Here is a 24,291-nt window from a genome sequence, read left to right as displayed (position 1 = left end):
GAAGGCCACATGTCAAGGAGAAAATCAGTAAGCCTAGTTTTTACAAAGGCGGAATAAAGCAGCTGACACTAGAAGTTCATGCCTTCTCGTGATCGCCATAAGGTGTCCTTTTGTATTTTTAGAAGAACTGCATTATGTACAAGAAGAGTATTAGATATGGGGCACTGCCTATTACTATCAAAGATCTAACACATTTCAACGTTTTTTTCACATTGCTATTCAGATGCAGAAGTTCAAACACTACTGTGAGTATGAATGGAAAAACAAAAAAACAGTGTTGTATCGCAGTAGGTTTGCACTTGATTGCATTCAGATCTTGGTTAGAGAGAAAAAAAACACTGTATTTTATGCAGTAGGAGAAACAAGAACAAAAAGGTTCAATAAAAATGATTGCTCACTTTCTAACTACCGTTTTGAAGTAAATTTGGCAAGCCAATGTGAAATATTAGAGTGAACAAATATGAAATGCGATAGAGATCAACTAATGGGATCTCGCTTTGCTAGCAGTGTCAGAAAACTGGAATACTTTCCAGATTCGAGACAAGGCAGGAAAACGGGGATTTTACTGACAACAGAAATCACTGAAAATCGTATGAAATACGTATGGTATTCAGAATGAGGTAAAGAAACAGGACTTACGCAAAACATTTACGTGTGTTGTATTTGACTTCCCAGTACCCACTGAGTTAGAAACCACACAAGAATAAAAACCAGCATTAGTGTATTCTATGCTTCTGAAAAACAGAGTTTTTCCAGTACTTATAAGTACTGTTCCTCTGTACCATTCAAATTCACATTTGAAAGGATTACTGGACTCTATGGTGCATGTTAGATTGACACTGGTTCCTTCAATCATGTCATTAGAGGGATTCATCACAATCGTGACATTCTTAGGAGCATCTGGAAATAAGAAAGCAATATTATTTATTGTAAAGATACAATCATGTACATGAAGAATGCTTATAAACATTTTCCATTAGGTTTGGATTTTATCAGGTGTCCTATGCAAGTCAATATTGTCAATATTTAGATTTTTTCTCTATAGATTACTTTCCTGGAAAATGATCATCTAGTTCTTCCTCAAACCTGACTTCAACATTAGCTTTTTGACAGACAACTTTTTTTGGTGAAGGTTAAACTGTGATGTGATCAAAGCAGTTAAGGGAGAAGATTTTACTTGTTCAACTTCAGCAAACTGTGGTGACACTTAGAAATATTGTTAGTTGTCTTTTAAGACTGTGTGTTATGATGATCAATAATTCACTTACATTTGACATCAATTACAATGACAGATGAGTTTGCTATCCCTAAGGCATTCTTTGCCTGACAAAAATATCTTCCCCTGTCTGCAATTTGAATTTTTTTGAAAGTGTATTCGTTTACAGAGCCTATGATTCCTGTTCCCTCTTTAAACCAGGTGTAAGTCAGAATTTCTGGATTTCCTTTGCTAGAGCATGAGAGAGTTACTTTATTTCCTTCATTCACGGACACAGGATTGATAGTAGCTGTTGTCTCTTTAGGAGGATCTGTGAAAGAAATACATTCAAGAAGTTAGTGCTGGAGAAATGAGATTATTTGTATGCATGTACAGTATATGTGGATTGTGTGATATATTCACATAGTATAGTGGGACATCATGTACAGTAGGACACACAACTTCACATCTTTGCAAATAATTGAATTTAAATTCGATAACTGTTCATTGATTAAATGTGCACAATTCATAAGGTAGAAAATGGATATCCCCTTTAAATGTTGTGGAAGATTTGTGGAAGATAATTGCATTTTTTTATACCAAAATAACAAATAAAACTACAAAAAAGGCCCTCTAGAATAATACACAAACTACAATCAAAATATTAACATCCTGTAATGATAGACTCAGGCTGCCCCATAACCCTGTATTGTGTAAAGAGGCTAGAAAAGGGGTGACTGGATGCAGATCTTGTGATGAAAATGAAACATTTTGAAATTCCCCTCCCTTGAGTAAAATCGACCGGAATTGTATTAGTATGTGTACAGTATGTAGTTTAAACTATTATGAAAACAGTCATACAGCAAATACAACAGTGTACAGTATACAAAATAAATCAAATACAATTTAATTATAATACATTGCAGAAAACACAGCTGACGCAAAGTTCTCATGAATAGCCTTCTTCCTGTCTCGAATTGCACGAATCAAAGAAACGTCTTGTCCTACAAGTATATACGCGTCAAACTGGTCACCACCAACCCATCCCTTCGTTTCTTCAAAATCTCGATTTTTAACTCTAAATCAGGCACTTTTCTTCATTTGCCGGAGCCACATGGAAAGTGATGCTACACAATAAAGATAGATCCAGCCTGCTATAGGCTCTGTAATAACTTCCTAAAGTGTAGCTCAAGAGCATGCCCCACCAGATTAAAATTTGCTAAATTTCCCCCATTATTCGATTCTTTCATTTATTTTTTCTTAACGCCGACTGCGATTTAATTTAAAAAAATAGGAGTGAACATGAATATTTAACTGAAAGCTAAAGGTTTTAAATAACATTTTCAGATTTCTTCATAATATCTGTAGGTGTACATTTAAGTACTTAAATGAAATAGGTATAATTTTTGGTTATTACTGAAAAAAACAAGACAAGATTTATGTTAAAATCCAGACAAGGTTATGTGTAAAAATACTTTTTTATTTTGTTTTGTTTTTTATCAAAAATGGCTTAGACGGTGCTGAAATTCTGTTTTACAACTTAATAAGAACTTTCTCAAGCAATCATACAGTACAATATCTAATTATGTTGAGCAGGGAGCTGCAAAGACCCAAGCAGAAGTTAATTCCATTCGGAATGGGACATGTGAGGGAGATAGACAGTACAAGGCAAAAAGTGGGTTAAAAAGCACAAGGGCGAAGGAAACCTTGACAACAGGTAGGAACACAAAAAATATGAAAATATGTTGACAAATTCTAGGGAAGGTATGGAAGGCATTAATCTGTAAATGAATGTAGGTGGACATTAGTTAATCACTGGGGTAATTTGTGAACCGTGTTTATGGATTTTTTGGCTTCTGACATCCTTCTGGTAGTGAATCTTTGAATCACTGCCAAGAAACGGTGACAGAAAAATTGATACAATCATGGCTGGAAGGGATAAAATGAAGAATTCTTGACTTGGAGAGACCTTTGATCTTCATACTCACTTTCTTAAAAAAATTAAACTATATACTTGTATGTTGTGCCCATGGACTAATTTAAAACTTATTTAAAATAAGTCAAGGACATATATTTATGCACAGTATATCGACTGAGAAAACAGGGTGTTATTATTCCACACATAGTGAAAGATAAGAAAGGGATACTTACATAAAACTCTTAATTGTACTGTGTCTGATACATCCATCCCGACTGCATTTTTAACTTCACACTTGTATTTATCTTCATTATTTGTATAGGTTATATTGTTGATGTTGAGGTTTGAGTCTTTTCCACTGATGACTTTGTCATTCTTGTACCATGTGATGGTGACAGTGTTTGGATTTCCGGTTTCAAAAAGACAGACCATCTTCACATCCATGCCTTCTGTTAATTCCTTAGGTAAGTCTGGAGACTCCTTAATGCTGGTGTTTTTAGGTTTGTCTGATGAAGTAAAAGAGAGTTAAAACACATCACACACTGAAGGAGAGAAAGCATACTTTTTCCCAAGTTATACACTTTACTGTATATGTTATGAACAGAACAGAAACTAAACTAAATTGGGGGATGATTATATCAGATACAGCATTCTTACCACCTGATACCCTTACTGCAGTTAATAAAGATAATTATTACACTTATATAGTGCTTTTCTGGACACTCCACTTAAAGCTCTTTACAGGTAATGGGGACTCCCCTCCACCACCAATGTACCGTACCACCTGGAGGATGCGGAGGCAGCCATAGTGTGCCAGTACGCTCCCCATACAGCAGCTCTCAGTGGGAAGGAGAACAGAATGATGAAGCCAGTTCATAGATGGGGGTTATTAGGAGGCAATGATTGGAAAAATCCAGGGGGAAATTTGGCCAGGATGCTGGGGTAACACCCCTGCTCTTTTTGAGAAACACCCTGGGATTTTTAATGACCACAGATGACCTCTGTTTTATGTCTCATCCGAAGGATGGCATCTTTTGTACAGTATCATGTCACTATCACTATACTGGGGCACAGACAGAAGGGTGAGTGCTCCCAACTGGCCCCACTAACACCTCTTCCAGCTGCAACCTCAGCTTTCCCAGGTTGTCTCCCATTCAGGTACTGGCCAGACTCACACCTGCTGAGCTTCAGTGGGTTACCAGTTGGAAATTGCAAGGTGATATAGCTGCTGGCAATTATCATAGACAAAACCTCCACTGATGATGATCCTGCTAGAAGAATGGGATAAATTTAGCTTGCAAATATTTCCAACATGCATATCATGTGGTTTTCAGGGGTGGTATTTTATCCCACAAATGACTAGGTAGGTCCACTTTGTGCAGTATATTCAATGTCATTGATTATATTCTATTGATTTATTGTATACAAGATGAACATGGAAATTTTGCAGCCTTTTTCATGTGTTTAATGTGTTCAGAAGCTAAGGATGAATCTCGTCTCTACTGGGATGCAAAACCAGTTTGCTGCAGTAAGGCGTGTTTGTGGACCAGTTAGTGGCATGCCTCCCTTTGGACCAAAAATTTGAAGTAAAAAGTGTCCTCTAATAAGGTGAATGGAGACAATGGGTTGTAGAAGGCACCATTCTTTGTATAAGATATTAAACTGACCTATCAGTCATGCATAGGATCCTTAACCCTGATTACTTGGTTCCAAGAGATCCCATGCGCTGTTACTAAGACCAGAAGCTCGGGTGTTCCAGATAATGTCCACTTTGCTTTTGTACATTCTAACCACCCCAAGTTTTCTCCCAATCAGATTGCTAAAGGACTTTTTTATTTCATCTGACTTGTTTTTTACCAGGACTGTTGGAGCTGAATGGCTGCCACATGTCACACAGATGGGTAATTCAGTGCTGACAGAAGTGGGTTCGTTCCAATATGTGGGATCAGGGAGGGATGAGGTTTAGATGAAAAGTGGTTTATCATGACCATTATTGTTCTGCATATTATTACTCACATAGCACATCCAGAGAGAAGGCTTCCGATGTTCCATTTCCCACCTGGTTGAAAGCTATGCAGTAATATTCTCCGGAATCTTGTCTGGAAATGTTTTGAAACACTATGGTGGAGAAGGTGTCATTTTTCCTTAAAACGCCATCCGTGTACCAGTTGTAAATGGTGACATTTGGGTTAGCAGCCTCCACTTCACAGACCAGTGTCACCCTGCTGTCTTCTATTATTTCATCGATGGGTTTTTCAGTTTTTACTCTTACCACTTGAGGGGCAACTGTAAGTACATAAATTCATAAAATATCTTTTACTGTTGATTCATCAGTTACATCTGTAATGGTATATCATTGCATTCCATAAACAGTAAAGGACAGTGAAAGCATGCTAAAACCATATGAAATAATTATAAAAGGAGCATAAATCCACAGTAAAAGTGCTTCATCGTGAGCCCATCCTCTCTGCGGGGATGCCAAGGCCAGTTCAAAGATGGCTGTCCTTATACAAATGTGGTGAAATACTGACCTCTACAGTTACAAGCTGGTTACAAGACAACATCAATAAAAAAAAGCCTACTGCAGGTTTGTCTATCAGGGTATCAACTTCATAACAGACATATCTATGAGGGTTCACAGTGTCACTGATGGGTGATGGTGGATCAACCGTGGTCCAGACAGTCCTGGGCACTTCCCATAGTAGCGGATTTCAGTTCTCTCTAATGTTTCATAGTCAGAATTGTTCCTGGTGGTGTCATACTGGTTGGGTTCCAGTTAAACCCACCACACTCCTTTCAATCCAGCAGTTCAATTCACTACTTATAGCCCCTTGCAGATTTTCCTGCTTACTAGAGGTTGGGCCATCCAGAGCAGAGCCCGTTTCCTGAAGGAGGATTCAACACACTTCTGGCATTTCTTTTGTTGCACTGGGAGTCGATATCTAACCTTGGACAAATGTGCACACAACATATCTACCACTTCATCATGCAAGATCATTGCAGTTTACCAAACAATCCCAGCTTATATTAAACTTCTAAAGCACTTTCAACGTCTTCAAAACTTACAAAGTCTTTCCCTCCTTTTGGAAAGTTGCATTCTCACTAATTATTCCAAATCACAATACAGGATGTTAACATTCCAGTATCAGGAACTCATCTCTACCTAACAGCAGAATACCAGACTTATTGAATCCTCTACTGGCCATTCTTGTAACTGCATCCTTTTAAAAGCCCACCACACTATTTACGAATATGAATGAATGCATTAGTAGTTGCAGCTCTTGTTCCATGTTTATGGAAAACCTCTGCACAAGCAACATACACCATTGTACTCACACGTAATGTTCAATGTGATGGACCTGGCAGCACACTCATCTTTGCTTCCCTGAATTTGACATGAAAGGGTCTTCTGATGGCTCTTCCATGTTGGAGTAAAGGTCAGATGTCCAACCTTAGAGCCTTGTTCCACTTCTGTCCAGGGTTCTGTTGGAATCTGTATACCATCTGGAGGGTATTGCCACTGGAGATCCTTATTACAAGAGCCTTTAGTTCTACAAGTCAAGCTGATGTTTTCTCCCTCATGGCTGGCTGGGTTTCCCTCAAGACTAATGCTACAAGGGTTTTCTTAAAAAAAATTGAAAACAAAAAGAGCCATTGGATTGGACTGAGGGATATCATATTTTGAACACACAATTTCTGTTCCCAGTTTATGTTTGACTGCTTAAGTTGCTCATTAAAAAAGAAAACATTAGAAAACAGGACATTTTTCAATAAAAGGAAAATTAAAATAATGAATGTGAAGTTTAACTATGAAATGCTGCCTTTTGGTAGACTTGAGTTTCCAGTGATGTAGTCATGTTCCTGCTTTATGCAATTGAATAAATATCTTAAAAAGTAAATGGAATAAAGTTACTTCAATAGTATGATTAATTTGACTTTGTTACCTCAAAAAATAGAATTTACTACTGTTCTGGATATTTACCATAGAGTAGATTATTAACTGAATTTAAAGAATTCAAAGACAATATCATTTCCTATTAATATTTGTACAATATTGAAAGTGGGACCTTCTACTTGTTGTCATTATAACTCAATTCACAGATTATAATCTAAAATGTTTTTTTTCTTCATTAGGGAATAAGGAATACATCAGCACACAACCTGGAATAAAAGGAGAATCCTTCCAAAGAGCACACAAAATCCTATGTAAGTGGAGGTTTTATGAGATTTCTTCTTTGAGAGGACAAATTCATTCTACTTGTTTTAGGGTTTTACAACTGTAAGTGGTGAGATATTAATTATAAATGAATCCATAGTCAGTCATGCATTAGATAATTGTTCTCCAAACATTTAGCACTGGCTAGGAATCTAACAAGTTTGTTAAAAACTTAAAGCCAGTTATCATGATATTGCTACTTTATTTTACATTGTTCTGAACTGTACTGGATATGCCTAGCAAATGACTTACCTTTGACTATAAGTAGAACTTTATCACTCATCCACCTCTCATTACTCCCATAGTACCTGAATGAATAGTTTCCAGTATCTTCTTTTCTCAAATGACTCAGCTTTACATCACAGGGTGTAAAGGTTTCAGCCTTTGTTATAAAATTAAGGTCACCAAGGTATTCAACACGTCTGGCAAATTCTGGGTCCACAGGTGATATGATATTGCTGAATACAATTGTTCCCTCAAAATCCTTCTTCTCGTTATTGTATATTGCATCCTTAAACCATATGATGCGCTGACTCCTTTGTTGATACTGTATTTTATTCTGTGGTTTAAAGAGGCATCGCACTACTACACAAGAGCTCTCATCCACAGATATGGTGGTAATTGGAATTTTTAAACGATCCAAAGAAAAGGAATCTTTGAAATAAAAAGACAGAACAATTTAATGGTTGATTGTAAAACAAATCAAATTCTTTTCTTTCTCTCTAAGCAACATACTTCCACAGGCATCTAGTTATTGGACTCGCTGTGTGTTATGCAACACAAAATTATAGAAATCAAATAGAAAATGCAAAATAGCAATAGAATTCTGCAGTCACAAATGTTTCTTCCCATTTAAATGTGTGTTAGTCTATGGAGTGATCTGCAGTGCTGTAGCTTTGTTTTTTGCTTTCAGGACATGTTGTGTAGGAGGCTGGGTACTGTTAGCAATTACAATATTAAAGTATTTATTTTTGATGTTATAAGAATGCAACACCACTTGACAGAACATATTTCAAATAATATATGTGTTCTTAAGTGAGAAATGTTTGTTAATAGTATGTAAAATATTTTTCCATTTGCTTTTTAATACAAACTAATTTTACTAAACAGTTTTATGCACCTATTAGCAATAATGATGCACTTGCTAAAATGTTTTTGTTAAGATGAGTAATATAAAAATTCAGTTTCTTAAGAATATGATAGAAACAGTGGAAAAAGAACAGCTCAAGATTTTTAACAGTGAAATAAAACAACTTTGAAGTACATTGGATACAAAGGCAGGAAATACCCTGGAAACAACCTCAATAAAAGTGTATTTTAGCACAGAGCTAACTTGCTGCTGTCAAAATCTCTACTAGCTCTTATGGAAGAGAACAGAATGTCATGGGTCTTCTGGAGAACTTTATTCTCAGAAAATCGATATTAATGATTAAAATAATTTGATGTGAACAAAGATTGTAAGAAAATACAAAAACTGGACTTTAAAAGTTCAGTGGATTTAAGTAATATGGTTTTAAGAGTTTTGCTGTGATGTCACTCATTATATACCCATTTATGGATTGTCTTCTTATTAAAGCTACATTAGGCAAACTGCTCCTATCTAACTATCCACTTAGAAAACACTGACCATTATCCATTACTATTTTGATTTCAACTTACCATGAAACAGGCACAGCATTATCAACAAGAAGTGAATCATTTTTCTTTTCCTCACTCTTGAGTTTTAATCACTCAGGACCTAAAAAAGAAACATTTATTTTGAATCAGACTGTCAAGTTCACTAAGATGTGAAACGTATGATAGCTTGATCCACACAGCCCAGATAAACTCTAAACCTACGATGCCAAAAGTGTGGTCTGTGAAATTGCAGAAGGTGTGATTCTTAGGGAGTAAAACACTGTAATAAGAGTTTCATCTTACACTCAGAGACATCTGACATAAATGGTCATTCATTATAATGTATGAAATGGCAAGATTATTAAGATTATTCACTCAAAGATAAAGGAATAACTAAAGAAAAAACACTTTCGCCCATTGAAAACCAATGCACAGTCGTAGTTATTGGTGTTTTGTTTGCTTTATTCTGTGTGTGGGTTGTAATTTGCCTATTTGCCTTAGAGGTTTCCCCTAATTCTCTATAGAAAACAGATTTTAAGATAGGGTTAGCCATATATATATATAGTTTATATAAAAGTGCTTTTTTTGGTTCATAGTCAATCTTAGTTTAACTCATTGATTGATCCCAACACACTGGACAGCCAATTCTACAACACATTTTATGAAAGTATTTCATATCCACAAACAACTGAGGTACAGAAACAACTCAAAATTAGGAGATGGGCTTTCCCAAGTGTAAGTTAATGATATTAACTAAAGCTAAGGTGTGTGATCATCTCCACACCATTTTAAATATTTTAAATATTTCTAAGTGTTATACAGTACTTCAATAAACAATGGTTAAACTCCATTAAGTCTCTTAATGCCATTAGAAATCTCATAATGTTCTATACATAAGCATGCCTAAATTACTAAAACAACTGGGTTGAAAACTGACCAATATTGCCATTCTCATGCCACCTAGCTTCAACATCTTTTGAAATGATATGGGATACATTTTATACAACAGATGAAGAGAAGAATGTAAACAGCAAAAATACCACATGTTCTTGGAGATTTACTGACATCCTGCATACCCTCAAAGCCTGTGTTGAACAGCTAAACAACTCTGGCTATCAATTAGCAGTACTTTTGTTTTTCCAGGGTTTTCACAAAACAGTGATCACAAAACTGCATCTGCGTCAACAAGCCAGACATTTGAGGATCTAATGTATATTGGAGTTGTCCTTTCAGTTCAGAAGAATATGTTCTTTTCAGCTGAAGTCTTGAAAAAAATGCTTTTGCTGGTAATTACTTTGACTTTGACTCAGATGTGGTGAAATGCCCCTTCTCATCTGTAACCTTACTTACTTTCCATATAGTTGCATTGGATCTTTTAACTGTAAAGTGAAGATGTTACTTTCTTCTCACTTATGGTGGCTTCTTTGGGCAAGAGCAGATGTGTGTGAGTCATTTTGGTTAACCAGCCTGGGCACAGCTGTCACAGACAGTGATAAAAGGAGACCCACTGCAACGGAATCTTCTTTCAGAATAACTAACCACTCATTTGACTAGACTGTTCACTTACAGCTCACAGAATTGAGATTGCACTCAAACAATCATATTTTCTATTGAGCCAAAGCTACTGCATATTTAAATTGGTAATATATGAACATCAAGAGAGTAGGTGAAAATCAAAACCTGTCTCTTTGCACAAAACCTGACTCTTTGCAATCACAAAATAACCAGGTTTTAAATAAAAGCTTTCAGAATTGTTCATTTATTTTACTCAAGAACTATTCTGCTGGCCTGGATAGCATCGTCAATGCAGTAATTTACTTTATAGTGCAGTAGTGACCAGCTCCACCACATAACCAAGCTGTTGTCCAGGCACAGAGATTAAATCCAAAAGTTCTGAATAACCCATTCTCTTAACAGAAACTTGCATGGTCATGTGGTTTGTATCTCATAATATGTCTCCTATCTTATTTTATATCATGCATCAGATGTGTTCACATCATACAGTATATAGTACAGTCTGACACTCCTCTGTAAACTATTACTATGATACGTAGGACTCCTAAAGGCACACACAAAGATATTTTACACCAAACTCTTTGAGGACTCCAAAATGTCTTTAGAGAGAAGAATTAAGATCTGGCAGTTACTACTACAAAATAAATAGAATACTATATGCATACAAAATGAATATGGAAGCATAACGAGTTGTATTCCATTAATTAATCTTAGACACATTATCCAGACTTGTGGTTAAAAGTGGAAGTACTGTACTTGATTTTGTAAAAATGTATTTATAATTTAAATATCTCCTACCGTGAGTTGCACAAAATAATTTTGTTAGTAAAAAAAGGTCTTCTTGAAGGTCTTAAATGGAGGTACTGCCTTATTAAATTTGTTATTACTCTTGTTGAAAAACACAATCCCAAATTGTGATTTGTTCTGCTTACAGCTGTGACCTAAAGGTTAAACTGGTCTAACAATATCACAGTTCATACTTGAGAGGAATCCACCCAGAGGGTAATTCCTGTTTCATTTTTTCATTTTGTTAGAACATGTGTAAGGTCCAAAGCAAATTGCAGGTGAATGTACAGTATTTGTAAATATTATTATACAATGTCGGGAATGAAATGGAGTTAGAGCATGAGGATTACACTAATATTGTAATGAGATCTTTAATTTCCACATGCATTCAGGAACTCAATTTAACATTCTGCTGTTTCTGCAGGTTGGATGCAAAGAAACATACAAAAGTTAATTCCAAAAAAGTAGTCAGAAAGAAAATGTAGGTTGTTGCCTGTTTCACATGTGAGCTGAATAGATGTCATACCTTTAGCTCATAAATGAAAAGGGCTTAGCATTCTAAATGTTCTTTTGTCCTTTTTTCAACATGGACTGAACTTTTGGACATTCCTAATCTTAAGAGCAACATCTCCTCAATGTGGCATCCCCTGTCATTCAGTGCATCACTGGTTTAGAAATTCTGGCCCTGATATACTTTCATCAGAAACCTCTCTTGTGTCAGAGTCACCACGCAGCCACGCACTCACCACCACATTCCAACGTGCACTGTTCACCACAATTAATCTATTAATCTATTATCCAACCACTTTCCACTTTCCTCCCTACTTAAGCCCATCAACAGCACTACTTCATGGTCACTATTGAGGAATCACTCACAAAATCCTACTCTTTCCTTTGTTAGTTCTCTCCAGTGATTATTGACCTTTTGGATAACGGATCTTAGCCCTACTTCTACTACAGATTTGCTAAATGATCTGGATTTTGATTACTAGATTCTCCCTGCTCCTTCTACCCTATATTCTAGCCTCACACAGGGTCCAATATACTATCTACTGGCGGACCGGATAAAATAAATTAAAATAAAAAAAAAACTGTGGGTGGAGCTGTGGCACTGTGGCTAAGGATCTGTGCCTGTGGTTGGAAGGTTGCCGGTTCAAATCCCGTGGCTGGCAGAGGAATCCTACTCCGTTGGGCTCCTGAGCAAGGCCCTTAACCCCAGCTGCTCCAGGGGCACCAAATAAATGGCTGACCCTGTGCTCTGACCCCAAGCTTCTCTCCCTGTCTGTGTGCTTGTGTGTCTAATGGAGAGCAAGTTGGGGTCTGCAAGATGACAAATTCCTAATACAAGAAATTGTATATGGCCAATAAAGTGATCTTATATGGTAAAACATATTAAAACCATAGGAAATCACAGAAAAGACCATTTAAAAAGCATTAAATGACATGACCTCAACAAACCCAATCCATTCTGCATCAGGACAGCAGTCTGAAGTTAGGGTTCTGTTATTGGAATCTGGTAGGTTCCAGTTTCAAATCTTAACTGTACCTTTTAGAAAGGCATTTCACTCAGATTGCTCTAGCGAAATACTCATCAATAAATCAATGCAAAGCACAAGTAAGTCACTTTTAACAGAGAACAGAGAACAGATAATTTTGCATTTTTTGTAGCCATTGATAGTTTTTATCCTACCTTGCATCTTACTTATTTGCGATTATTAATATTAATATTTTAATGACAAACAAATGCTGTATATTACAGTGAAATTCATACTCACGCATTTTATTAAATAACTCTTGAGCTACACCTTGATTAAAAGTGAATTAGCATGAGTTTTAGTCCTAAATATTGGAAATTACAGAGGTCTTTATCCTCCACACACTTAGTAAGACAGTTGGTCTTCTTGATGAGTTGACAAGTCTAGCATGAGATACAGTAATTTAAGCTGAAAGAGTACTTTCTACATTAAAATCATTTTAAAAACACAGAAACAAGCCACTGTATAATAGTGCATGGATGCTCTATTGTACAATACAAAGTGAATGTTGTATTGGGTGCATTGCTCAGCATGTGTCTGCATGAAAAACAGGACAGGATCTTATCCCAAAATAAAACACTCCCTCTGGGTTATGTCTTAAATTGAAAAGTGCAAAGTATTCTTGTTGCAGTTTCACTATAAGCTTTTTGGTCTACTGTAAACTCTATGCCATCATCCTGGAGCTCCTCACCTTCAGCATGCACAGAAGTAAAACCAAGATGAATAACACACACACACCTCTTTTTCACTGTTTTCACAGTAGATCCGCATCACTGCTGCCCAGCTGCATTTTTCTGTTTGTGTCAGTCTTGAGGATATTGGGTTGTAATTTGTCTTCAGTTTCTCACAGTTTAGGGGACCTTTTGTCACAAGTTCTGGTTTATTTCAAATTGTTCTGAGACACACTAATGTGCAAATTTACACTTTTAATAAAATCAGACAAATACATTTATTTATCATTAGAATTAGTCAATTAGTCAATAAATCAATTAGATTTGATTGGTAAAAGTGATGTATTAGCCATTGCTGTGTATTAGAGTTGCTGTGATCACATTAGTGAAAATTTGCTCCTTTAACTGTAAAAAATCTGTATTAGTCAATGTTGTTTATGATAGTACAAAACATAACTGGAGTAAATTCTTGATTTTCATAACATACATATAATGTATTGTAACCATGAATGTCTAAGACTTTTACAAAAAAGCAACAATTTGTTTAGTCAAATTCTGGATCCAAGAGTCATGAAGCTGCAGCACTAACAACCGTATCACTGTCCTGATCTACGGTATAGCAAGCATGTTTATCTTATTATCATGAAGCATAGACTGTTTCTATCTAATAAGCCTTTCATTGGTTTTGATAGAGGATTTATAAAGAAAATGTGAGACTTGGAAAATGTACTACAGTTAGCTACAGTGACATCAATGAGAATAAGAAAAACCATTAACTTTAACTTACCTCTAACTTGTCTGGTACAGCTCACAAATCTTATGTTATCACTGGTGATGCTGGGTGAAAATGTTTGGACCAACAATACTGCGTCTTGCTCAACAAAAGGAGGAACCCTTTTTCTGTTTAGCTTTGCATGTTTAATGGCGCAAAGAAAAAGCTTTCAGGCTGAAACTTTAGCTTCCTGGTATAGTTCACAAGTGACTGGCTAAGACTTTTGCTTCCCCATCTCACACTTAATTATCAGCAGTGGCTTCAATCACAGCTGATAGCTATACTCACAGGAAGGCTAAGCACAGAGTTGGTAGTCTTTAAAGATGAGTGTCACTCTAAAGTCTGCAGCACCTCATCATCTAACATGAGTTAATCAGAGCTCTTGGTTCATACTGACCTGTCATTTCTAATTCTGACAAGGATTCTTTCAGTTTCTCTTTCTCACAGGCTTTTTATTCAATAGGCCAATATGTCCATAAAATACAACTACTGTATTCCTAGTTGAGTCTCTATTTAAACTTCTACAACCAGCTCATAAACCAATAAGAAGTGTTGGAAATTAATGTCCAGTGCCAGTCATGGATTTTGGATGTCCTCTCACATACAGTAAATATTTGATTTCCAAAAAACAAAACTTCAACAGCTAGGCATCTGTACAGTAATACAAGAAATGAGGGTGTCATACAATTTGTAGTTCTCAGCTGTCTCTCTAAGTCTCTCTATAATTTTAAATTGTCAGTACTTTTAACTTACTGTTTAGACTGTATCAATGTGGTTTAGTCAGGAACCAAAACATACAGTATTTTTTGAAATTGTATTGTTACTGAACGTATGTGTCCTGCCTGTATTAGTGCTGGCAGTATAGTTTAGTGTGTAATCTCTGGTCTTTTAATTGGTGGGTTGTGAGTTCAAATCACTGTTGCAGACACTCCTATTGTAGTTTGAGTGAAGTATTTTACCCCAGCTGTTGCAGTCCAGCTCTACAAGAGCATTGCTGGAGATTAATCCCAGTGATGAAATTGATACAGAAAACTCATTCATTTTAGCAACTGTCAGTTAATGGCAATAGGTGGCAATAATTCAGTCTCCATCAGTAACATGAATATACTTTGTCCTTATCAGTTGCTGCTGTCTGCCCTGACATTATTCTGCACAGCAAACTAAGAGCAGGAGGAATCATGCTCCACTGCTTTTTAAATATACTTCATTCACGTTCAGTAAACAATGCTTTTATTACTGATAATATGATTCCCTTTTTAAAAACTTGAACAAGCGAATCAAAATGTCTCTCAGCCGATATACAGTAATTATTTTTATTACACGGATGATAATGCACAGTTTTATAGTTCAGGTTTTATAGTTTTATAGTACAATGTAAGCCACAGTTAGCTGAAATCTTCCTGTTTAGAGTAGTCTAGCTGGATCACAAGGTTAGCATAATACTCGAAGGGATGTTTAATGAAACTGAGTCTCCATTACTGCCACCATAAAGTACCTTTAACAGTGTTTGTGGTTTGCAGTTTGAAAAAGACAGTAAAGAGTTGTGAATATTTTTCTGACCTGTTACTTCAGTGGTTATTCACAGTGCATTTTGAATACCCCAATACCTATGATACTGTTATTGCTGGACATCTTTACATCTTTTCTTTTCTGGGCCAAAAAAAAAAACTTAACTTCCCTTAACAATTGGAATACAATGTTCCCTTCAATCCAGGAAGAACAATTGGAAGGACAATCCAGGAAGTAGTACAATTTTACACATAGTGCATGGATGGAAAACAGGATAAGACCAAATGAGATTTTACTAGGACATTTCATGGATTTAGTATCCAACCGTCCGTTATCAGAAAGAAACGTATTCCTGATAAGGGTCACGGCAAACAACCAGAGGCCCATCCTGCAATCACAGGGTACATAAGAGGACCATATTCTGGGTGGGACATCAATTTGTGGAATGCAGATGCAAGCGCATGGTGAGCATACACAATGAGAAACACCGATTAATCAAGCTAGCATGTCCTGGGAAAGGGGGAGAAAATTGGAGTATTTAAGAAAAATGCACACACACAAAGGATGTTGCACCAGCGTGTACTGCGCACTGAATAATAGGAAAGATACCATTGGCCAATGGATCAGTGGCCAATTAATGCAAAGCTCCTAATGATTATCCCCATAGGCTTTCCGCAACACTCTCACTGCATCCTCCTCCAGCTCATCCAACGAAGCTGTCAGCATGAAGTACATGGTCGTGAATGACTTTGTCATGGATTTCACCGAACCGGTGAGAGCAGTATCTACAAGTTTGGCACCCAGGCTCCTCTCCTTCTCCGCCAGGGCGAGCTTCCTCTGGATCACAAGTTTGCTGATCTCAATTGACAGCTCCGAGGTCCGGGCTGACTCGAGTTCTGCCACAGGCAGGCGCACCTGCTTGGCAAGCCTCTCCAGGGACTTATCGTCCAGGCCGAAGGAGTCGCGGGCCTTGTTCAAGATCCTCATCAACATGTTGACGTCAAGAACAGAAGACACTGTTGGGAGAGGAATAGTGGATGCTCCTCCTGACAGAGACGCCGCTGTCCACACCACAGCTTTGAAAGCAGCTCTCTTCTTCTTAAGGATCGGCACAGAAAAGGATGGGAGAGAGAAAAGCAGGGCATTCATCCTTAGCTCCGGAATATTCTTTTCCATGGCTTCCAGGAGGTCCATGAACTCCAGCTGGTGCAGGGCTGAGCTTGAAACTAGGAACACCTGAGGACTTTTCACCCCCTGATTCCTCAAACTCTCCATGCTGGACCTCTTCTTCTCCAGTAATGAATCAGACGAATCCGTCACAGACGTAAGAAGGATGAAGTAAAGCTCCTTCTCGGCTTTGTGAAGCTCCTTCCATAAGGCAGCACAGGCCACTGCCAAATGCTCAGACACGGTGACAATGAGGGAACAATAGCGGTTGACCTTCACTGTTTCCAGATATTCATTGGGATTACATTCATTGCTCTCAGGCATGGACAGATCCCAGATTCGTACATCTGAGTGTTGGGGGTGAGGATACATAATAGGTTCCTTGTTGGTATCAGCAGGACCAGCATGGGCTGACCCTACATCATCGTCCCCCAAGCCTCTGAGCGAGTTAATGAAAGTCATCTTCTCTGGCACTCTCTTACCAATCACTGCAATGTTAAGACAATTGCTCAGCAAGTCCTCCAGAGTGGCTTTGATGTCAGACATGGTATTCTTATCCAAGGAGTCCTTAATAGTCTGGAGAACTTTGCTGTTCTTCAACACTTCAGCCATCATGCACCTAAAAATAAACATTTCAGAAAGAGCACATTCTTAGTCCTTCTGATTCTCACGTATTGTCTGTCATAGACAAATGTGAACAAATTGATTGCATGGATATTTCAGTCTACAAGCTGTCAATCAAGTCACTTCTGTAAGGGTTTTAAAGAATAATTAATTAACAAAGCAGCTGCTATTTAATCCTGATTAACCACTAATATCAAAGGTCAATGTTTGCCATTCTGTGATGAACACATTTAACAATTGTCCCATGCAATTTCTCATTAGTTATCAAATAATTAAAGAATTCTAGTGCACAGCATATGTCTGGTATGAATGAGCTGTTAGCTTCTCTATCATTTTCATTAAATGAAACTAATAAGGAACTGTAAAAAGAAAATGAAAATATATAGTGGTCAACTTAAAGAAATAATGCATATCAGCAGAATTTATTAGGTCCCACTGCATTTTTTCTTTGCTTTTCATGTTTATTTTCATCTGTTATGGTTGCGAATCAGGATTGCTAACCATTTTTTTAATTTTTAATTTTGTGTTTTTTGGTGTTTCATCATGGGATAGTGTTTTTTTCTTTCGTTGAGGAGTACTATTTTAATTTTACATTGTGTTCCATTTTATGGTCTAGATTGAACATTTAACTGCCTATTCATTTAAAAACTGAATTTAAAAAACAGATGGAAGGAATCATGCAACGCTGAACTGACACAGTGCTCCAGTATGACGTGATCTTATGCGCCATTGCATATGAGCAACTCTTCCTTATGTCTTCCAGAACACATTTATAAATATATGTCTCTAGTCATATATTTTAGGATTAATTACAGTGCTATAAAATCAGTGTCAACCCAAAAAGACTTCCTTAATTAACTGACATTATATCACATATAAACCAAAGAGGACAATGTGTTACATTGAAAAGTGTCCTTTTTCCATATATATATTTTAAGGTTAAAAGCATAATGCATCTAACTCATTTTACTGTTTGTGCATCTGCAAGGTTCAGATATTAAGCAGACATCCAGCTGCAGTTCATCATTTATGTACACAAACATACACCCACACACAGACCCACACACGCATACACTGTACACAAACATGAGCACATCCTCTGTGATGTAAATTTTATACAGCTAGGAAAAAAGACTGTTAAATACGGTTGCTCAGATTCCTCATAATGTTTTATGTTACTGTTTGTGCATCTGATTCCTGATTCCAATCATATCTGAGAGAAATCTTGTCATCTGTCAAGAAGGTGCTGATGTGCACTGAGCATTGATTATCTGGAACATTCGTTCTGACAAAGACACTGCAATTACACCACAGTCACACCTGTTTCTGTGACGTGACATATATCACTTCATATATCTCTTTGATTTGGCAATGAATTTCAATGAGTGTAGTGCTGTCTACACACTAATTGAGTCATGTTCTGCACCTCTGTGTTAAAACATGTACTGTAAGTACAGTGTCAACTCTCTTTAAACACATAATGAGTATTATGGCAAACAATTTGTGTGCTGCAATAATCTCATATAATATGATGATAAAAATAATAATAATAATATGAATAATAATAATATGAATAACTTTCATATTGATCACTTCTGTCCAAATTCACAAAACGCTTTGCCTGTACATCTTTGAGATACACTTGTCTTGCCCTGTCTCTGTTGGTCTGTTGTTGACAGGCTCTCCGTTGACAAAGTGACAAAAAATTCTTTCCTGTAGCACATTACTTCCAATATCGTCCGCACATAGAACTTGCTGTAGTCTTGCTCAACTTGCTTACAGCGAATTGGCTCCCTTTTTGACTAAAAAGCTCTAAGTGGTGACCACTTTATGAAAAGACAGCTGTTGGAATAATAATGCAGCTGGCACCAATGGAGTCTTTTTCCTTTGGATTAAGTCCAATTGCTCTGATTTTTGTTGAGAAGCTTGGTTAAAGATAGCTCTGAAAGCCACTAATTAGTACAGAGTTGCTAACGATTATGAATCCCATGAAGCTTTTAGATAGCTGATTTAGCAAATTTAAAGGGCCTGAAATACAAACTTGAAATCAATCAGCCTGTGATTAACAATTTGAGCTGGGTTAAAAGTTGGACAGACATAAAAGTCCTACAGGACCAGAGTTGAGAGCCACTGTTTTATCTCATCAATGTTCAAAGACCTTGAACAATTGTCCATCTGGGGCAACAATTAAAACATGGACTGTTTGTCAGCTGTAGCACTGTGGGACCTGACACTCTACCGCTGATGATTTTAAGAAAAGCTTGTCTTTTGTGTTGTATGCATATGACTTCTTCAAATAAATTTCAGGCCTTGTCAAAAAAACAGAAAAACACTTCTGGAAGTGCTTTTAATAAAATATCTCTCAATCCATCAGGCAATATTAATTGCAAATGCAATCATTTTAACACTTCACCATCTTTTTAAAAACATTTAAAAAATAAGGATGTTGATTCTTTAAAAGCTCATATTTATTTGTCAACACACTTACCTTAAATTTAAAGTATCTGGAAACACAGCAGTTATGACGTCTTATCCACAGAGGCTGACAGCTTTAAAAGACATGCATTATAATATATGATTCTGAAATAAACAGAATACATATAGGAGGTATAATGGTTGTTGAGAGAAGGATCCTGGATATGCAGGCTTGTCTTTTGCACACAATAAATAATGGCCTTTAGCTGTGATAATAGTGCATGACTCTCTTCGCTAAATCTAATCCTGTAATCCCACTGTAAGCCACTAATTAGAAGTGGCACTTCTGCTTACCATCCTACATCTGCACCTGTTGCATGCTGGCATGTACATGTACAGTATGTCTGACTGTGAGAGAAAAGTTTTACTCTGTCTTCTGTGCTCTCCAATGGGTGACAGTCAATTTCTAAGTTAACTGGTGTATCTTTAAAAACAATTTATCTGCTCAGTTGCATGATTCGCACTTCCTTTTTTTCAGTCTGCATAAACCTTCAATGGAATAATAATGCATCAGACACAAAGGGAGTGTTTTTTCTTTGGAGTATGGCCAATTACTTTTAACAATTATTTTTGTTGAAAAGCTTGATTTAGTGCAATTTCCTGCTTTGCACACTTTTCTTATTTCTTCTCGTTCAAGTGTGGTCAGATATTGTGCCTTATCTTCACACAGCTTTCAACACAAGGGACTACCTGAGCAGCACGTGATATAAGTCAGGATGTGCAAAAATAGGCCTGAAACTCAGACATGTGGTGAGAGGTTAACCACACGGGTGGTATGGTTGCAATAATAGAATAGAATAGAGAAGAAGAAAAAAGTAGTGACACTGGCTTACCACCAGCAGAAAAATCCTAAAATTAAATGATGTATGAGGTCATTATGGTTTATAAGAATTTTCATTAATAAAATAAGGAAAATGGAATGAATGCTTCTTTTAGTTTTGAAGATATAATTTTATCATGTATCTATATGTATAAAACACTGAACACACCATAGAGGACTTTTGAATCGGCTTGCTATTTGATTCTTTGCACTTACAGGATATTTCAACAGTTTTTTTCTTAAGTGGAGCAAAATCATTTGTCTCCAGATGAACACTACCCAACATGGCATTGACTGTCCAAATCAGAATTGTTTATTTTTAGTATGGATACATTGTGTCTATCTGCTCTTGAATGAACATTGTTACTCTCGGTATGGTCTCCTGGGAATCCAAGCACATTTGCACGAGGAGTAGAACACCTCCTTGAGGACTTGCTCAGGCTGATTGTCCCAATGCCCACAGATTTCATTAGCACCGGGTATTTAAATCCCGATATGCCACTGATCCTGTGCTCTGTCATTGAGCTACCTTTGGACCAGGGTAGTGCTTGCTGCATAGGGAAGTGCTGCATTTCAGAAGGACACTCAGCCTGAATCCTGCATGGGGAATGTCTCTGTCTGTGTCAAACCTGCTCTGCCTGCCAGTCCCCCATTCGTTCAGCCAAGCATCAGACCAGTGGGACAGAACCAAAACTCCCTGCCCCGATAGCTGCACTTGCCGACAATCACCAATCAACCTGCCTGCTATTGCTTCCTCTTTTGCCAATATCCGTCAGTCTCCACTCCCTGACCTGCTTCAGCAATTTCTGTCAGCTCTCTTCTTTCTCCAAGTCTTCACTGGGCTCCAGCTCTTGGATTCTGCAGCCTGTCAGCAAGACACATCTTGCCCTGTCTATTTGCCGCATCATAAGAAATTTAAATTAAGAACATCGTGCAGACAATTTTGTGAATAGTGAAATGTATTTCATGTCCAGCAGCTAATTAAAAATATATTCATATGACCAATTTTTATTGTTATAACTTTTTCTTCTGTGTAGACAAGATAAGATGACTTTATTGGCCATATACAATTTCTTGTATTAGGAAATTGTCTTTTCGCATACCCCAACTTGCTCTCCATGAGACATTCAGACAGGGAGAGAAGCTTGGGGTCAGGGCGCAGGGTCAGCCATTTATACAGCACCCCTGGAGCAGTTGGGGTTCAGGGTCTTGCTCAGGGTCCCAGCGGAGTAGGATTCCTCTGCCGGCCACAGGATACAAACCAGCAACCTTCCAGCCACAGGCACAGATCCTTAGCCACAGAGACAACTGTAGTCCTTTGTGAGTTTAGAAATGTACAATATGCCTTTCTTTTTCTGACTACCTCTACAGTAATCCATGGGCCTGGTCAAGATAGTGTGTTGGCAAAGAAGCTCCTCGTCACACGCCTCTGTTGTAATTTAATATGTCACACTGATCCAAAAGGAAGGGGAACTGAGACCACTAAAGATGAAATTGTGGCATGTCCTAAAAAAGGGGACACATTGTTGAAATTGAGTTCTCAAGTAAAATCTTTTCATTTAAATTATATCAGAAAGGATATGAAAGGTAATTCTCTAACTCTGGAAAAGAAAGTAGAACCATTTAGTCTGGCTTTAAATTTACAATCCTTCGAGCCACGATTGTCACCATCACAAACTGAAAGCAGTTTAACAATGGTAGGTGTTTTACAGATTTCTAGATAATTCCATAGCTCCAAACTGTCCTGCTGTATCTACTGTAGATAGACAGTGGGAGCAAAGAAAAGTTCAACAAAAGTAGTAACACAAGATTAATGAACAGTCTGTAAAGAAATTATTGTAAATTTGCATGGCCGATTATAAAAAGAAAGCATGCCATAGGTTATTTATTTGTAGTAACCTAAGTTTTTGAATTTGCAGGCATAAATATTCTATAGGTTCTGTAGGAAATGTTATGGATTACATGACTACATATTTGCTGGTTTACGATTTATACAAGAACTATGTTTGCCATTAGTGTTTTAGAACATAGCTTGTAATACATTCTCATCCAAAAATCAAATTCCCCAAATAATCAATCAAAATTAGTTAATATTTTTGAAGCATTTTATTTAATATGAGACATATGAATATATACTATAGAATTCAATTATATTTCTTATATATGTTTCAGGCATTCTCATCAACCTTCTGGAACACGAAATAAATACTGTGTGATCATGTGTGGAGAGGCTAACAAGATTGTCCACAGATTTTTTTTTCTTTTTTATTTTTTTTTCTTAAGGTTTTGCTGCTTGTCTTTTGTATGTGAGAAATTTGCTTAAAATATTTTGTTGGCAACTTAAGCCGCTGTGCCAGAGAGTCACAAAAACCCACAGGTAAACTCCTCAAATCAGCAATGTCTAAACTCTCAGAACATAATCATTTTAGCTGCTTTAATAAGAGGCATTTTCCACTCATATCTGATACTCATATTTGAAGTGTTTAGCAATTAATCACTTGACCAAACTCTTGACACTTTTAGCCCTTCTCCCGACTCACTGCATAAAGTATAAAATATGAGTATTTTTACACATATTGAAAGAAAGTTATAGCTTTTAAGTAAAGCTAAGTTAAATAAAAATAGTTATTCGTAACGCACATTCCAGAAACACTAAAAATAGGACGTAGCAGAATTTCACAGCAAGATAGCTCTACTTAATAATAACATTATTTTCATGGTTTCATTTGGAATTAAATTAATATGGGTATTATTAGTATTAATCTAGCAAAGGTCTTTATACAAACTACAGAGTTATAGGATTAGGCAAAAAAAAACATGCAGGTAGTTGCTATTAAAATGAGTGCATCAATCCTTTCTATTTCTAAAAATATATAGTTGTATTGTATATTAAGAATAATATATTTTTGATTACAGCTATGTTTTTGCAATTATAATTCTCTAATATATTCACAATATATAACATAATGTAAATACACAACGTATGTATGTATAATGAACTTATAGTTAAATGACCAAGAAGTTGGGTGTCTTGGCACTATTCTAAAGTGAAACAGATTATAAAAATGTAGGCACATTACATTAACGACCACACTTTGAATAACTTCAGATAAGTACTTGCATAAGGAATGTTAACCTGTTTTGGGAAATTATCAAATGATGCAGCAGCCATCTCTCTTATCCTTTCACAAATGTAATAGCAGAATTTAAAGAAGAAAAACAGATTTCATACAAAAATCACCTTGCTCCTGAGTATGTAACCTTTGCACTCTTGTTTAACATATCGTGTTTTATTCTGCTGTTTAGAAAGAAATTTGTACAGTATAGTAACTTTCTTGCAGGTTTTCTAAACTCCATACAGAACACACCCCACTCTGGATTTGCACCCAGGTCTCAGTGCTTGTAAGGTAGCAATTCTAATCATCATGCCATCCCAAAATTGCTGGTGCTTTGGATAACTAGAGTGTATAA

At 36.7% G+C, this 24,291-nt stretch overlaps 2 protein-coding genes across 2 annotated transcripts in view; both read right to left on the bottom strand.

The window, feature by feature from the left end:
- LOC148815079 (B-cell receptor CD22-like) overlaps positions 1 to 14,301 on the bottom strand; it is a 28,207-nt gene extending 13,906 nt beyond the window's left edge. The window contains exons 1-8 of the mRNA XM_088905861.1: positions 14,241 to 14,301; positions 8,989 to 9,067; positions 7,582 to 7,983; positions 6,450 to 6,737; positions 5,130 to 5,399; positions 3,347 to 3,619; positions 1,269 to 1,526; positions 640 to 900 (exon numbers count right to left, since the gene is read on the bottom strand). Coding sequence (XP_088761987.1) covers positions 640 to 900; positions 1,269 to 1,526; positions 3,347 to 3,619; positions 5,130 to 5,399; positions 6,450 to 6,737; positions 7,582 to 7,983; positions 8,989 to 9,028 — 1,792 coding nt within the window. The 5' untranslated portion in view covers positions 9,029 to 9,067; positions 14,241 to 14,301. The remainder of the gene's footprint in view (positions 1 to 639; positions 901 to 1,268; positions 1,527 to 3,346; positions 3,620 to 5,129; positions 5,400 to 6,449; positions 6,738 to 7,581; positions 7,984 to 8,988; positions 9,068 to 14,240) is intronic.
- A 2,081-nt stretch (positions 14,302 to 16,382) lies between these two features.
- LOC148815078 (interferon-inducible GTPase 5-like) lies at positions 16,383 to 17,516 on the bottom strand. Its single transcript, XM_088905874.1, has one exon. The coding sequence runs from the start codon at positions 17,514 to 17,516 to the stop codon at positions 16,383 to 16,385; it is 1,134 nt and encodes a 377-aa protein (XP_088762000.1).
- Between the last annotated feature and the right edge of the window lie 6,775 nt (positions 17,517 to 24,291).

Source organism: Atractosteus spatula, chromosome 25, assembly GCF_055471065.1.
Source record: "Atractosteus spatula isolate fAtrSpa1 chromosome 25, fAtrSpa1.hap1, whole genome shotgun sequence".
Taxonomy (NCBI): Eukaryota; Metazoa; Chordata; class Actinopteri; order Semionotiformes; family Lepisosteidae; genus Atractosteus; species Atractosteus spatula.
This window is presented reverse-complemented; position numbering and strand designations above follow the sequence as displayed.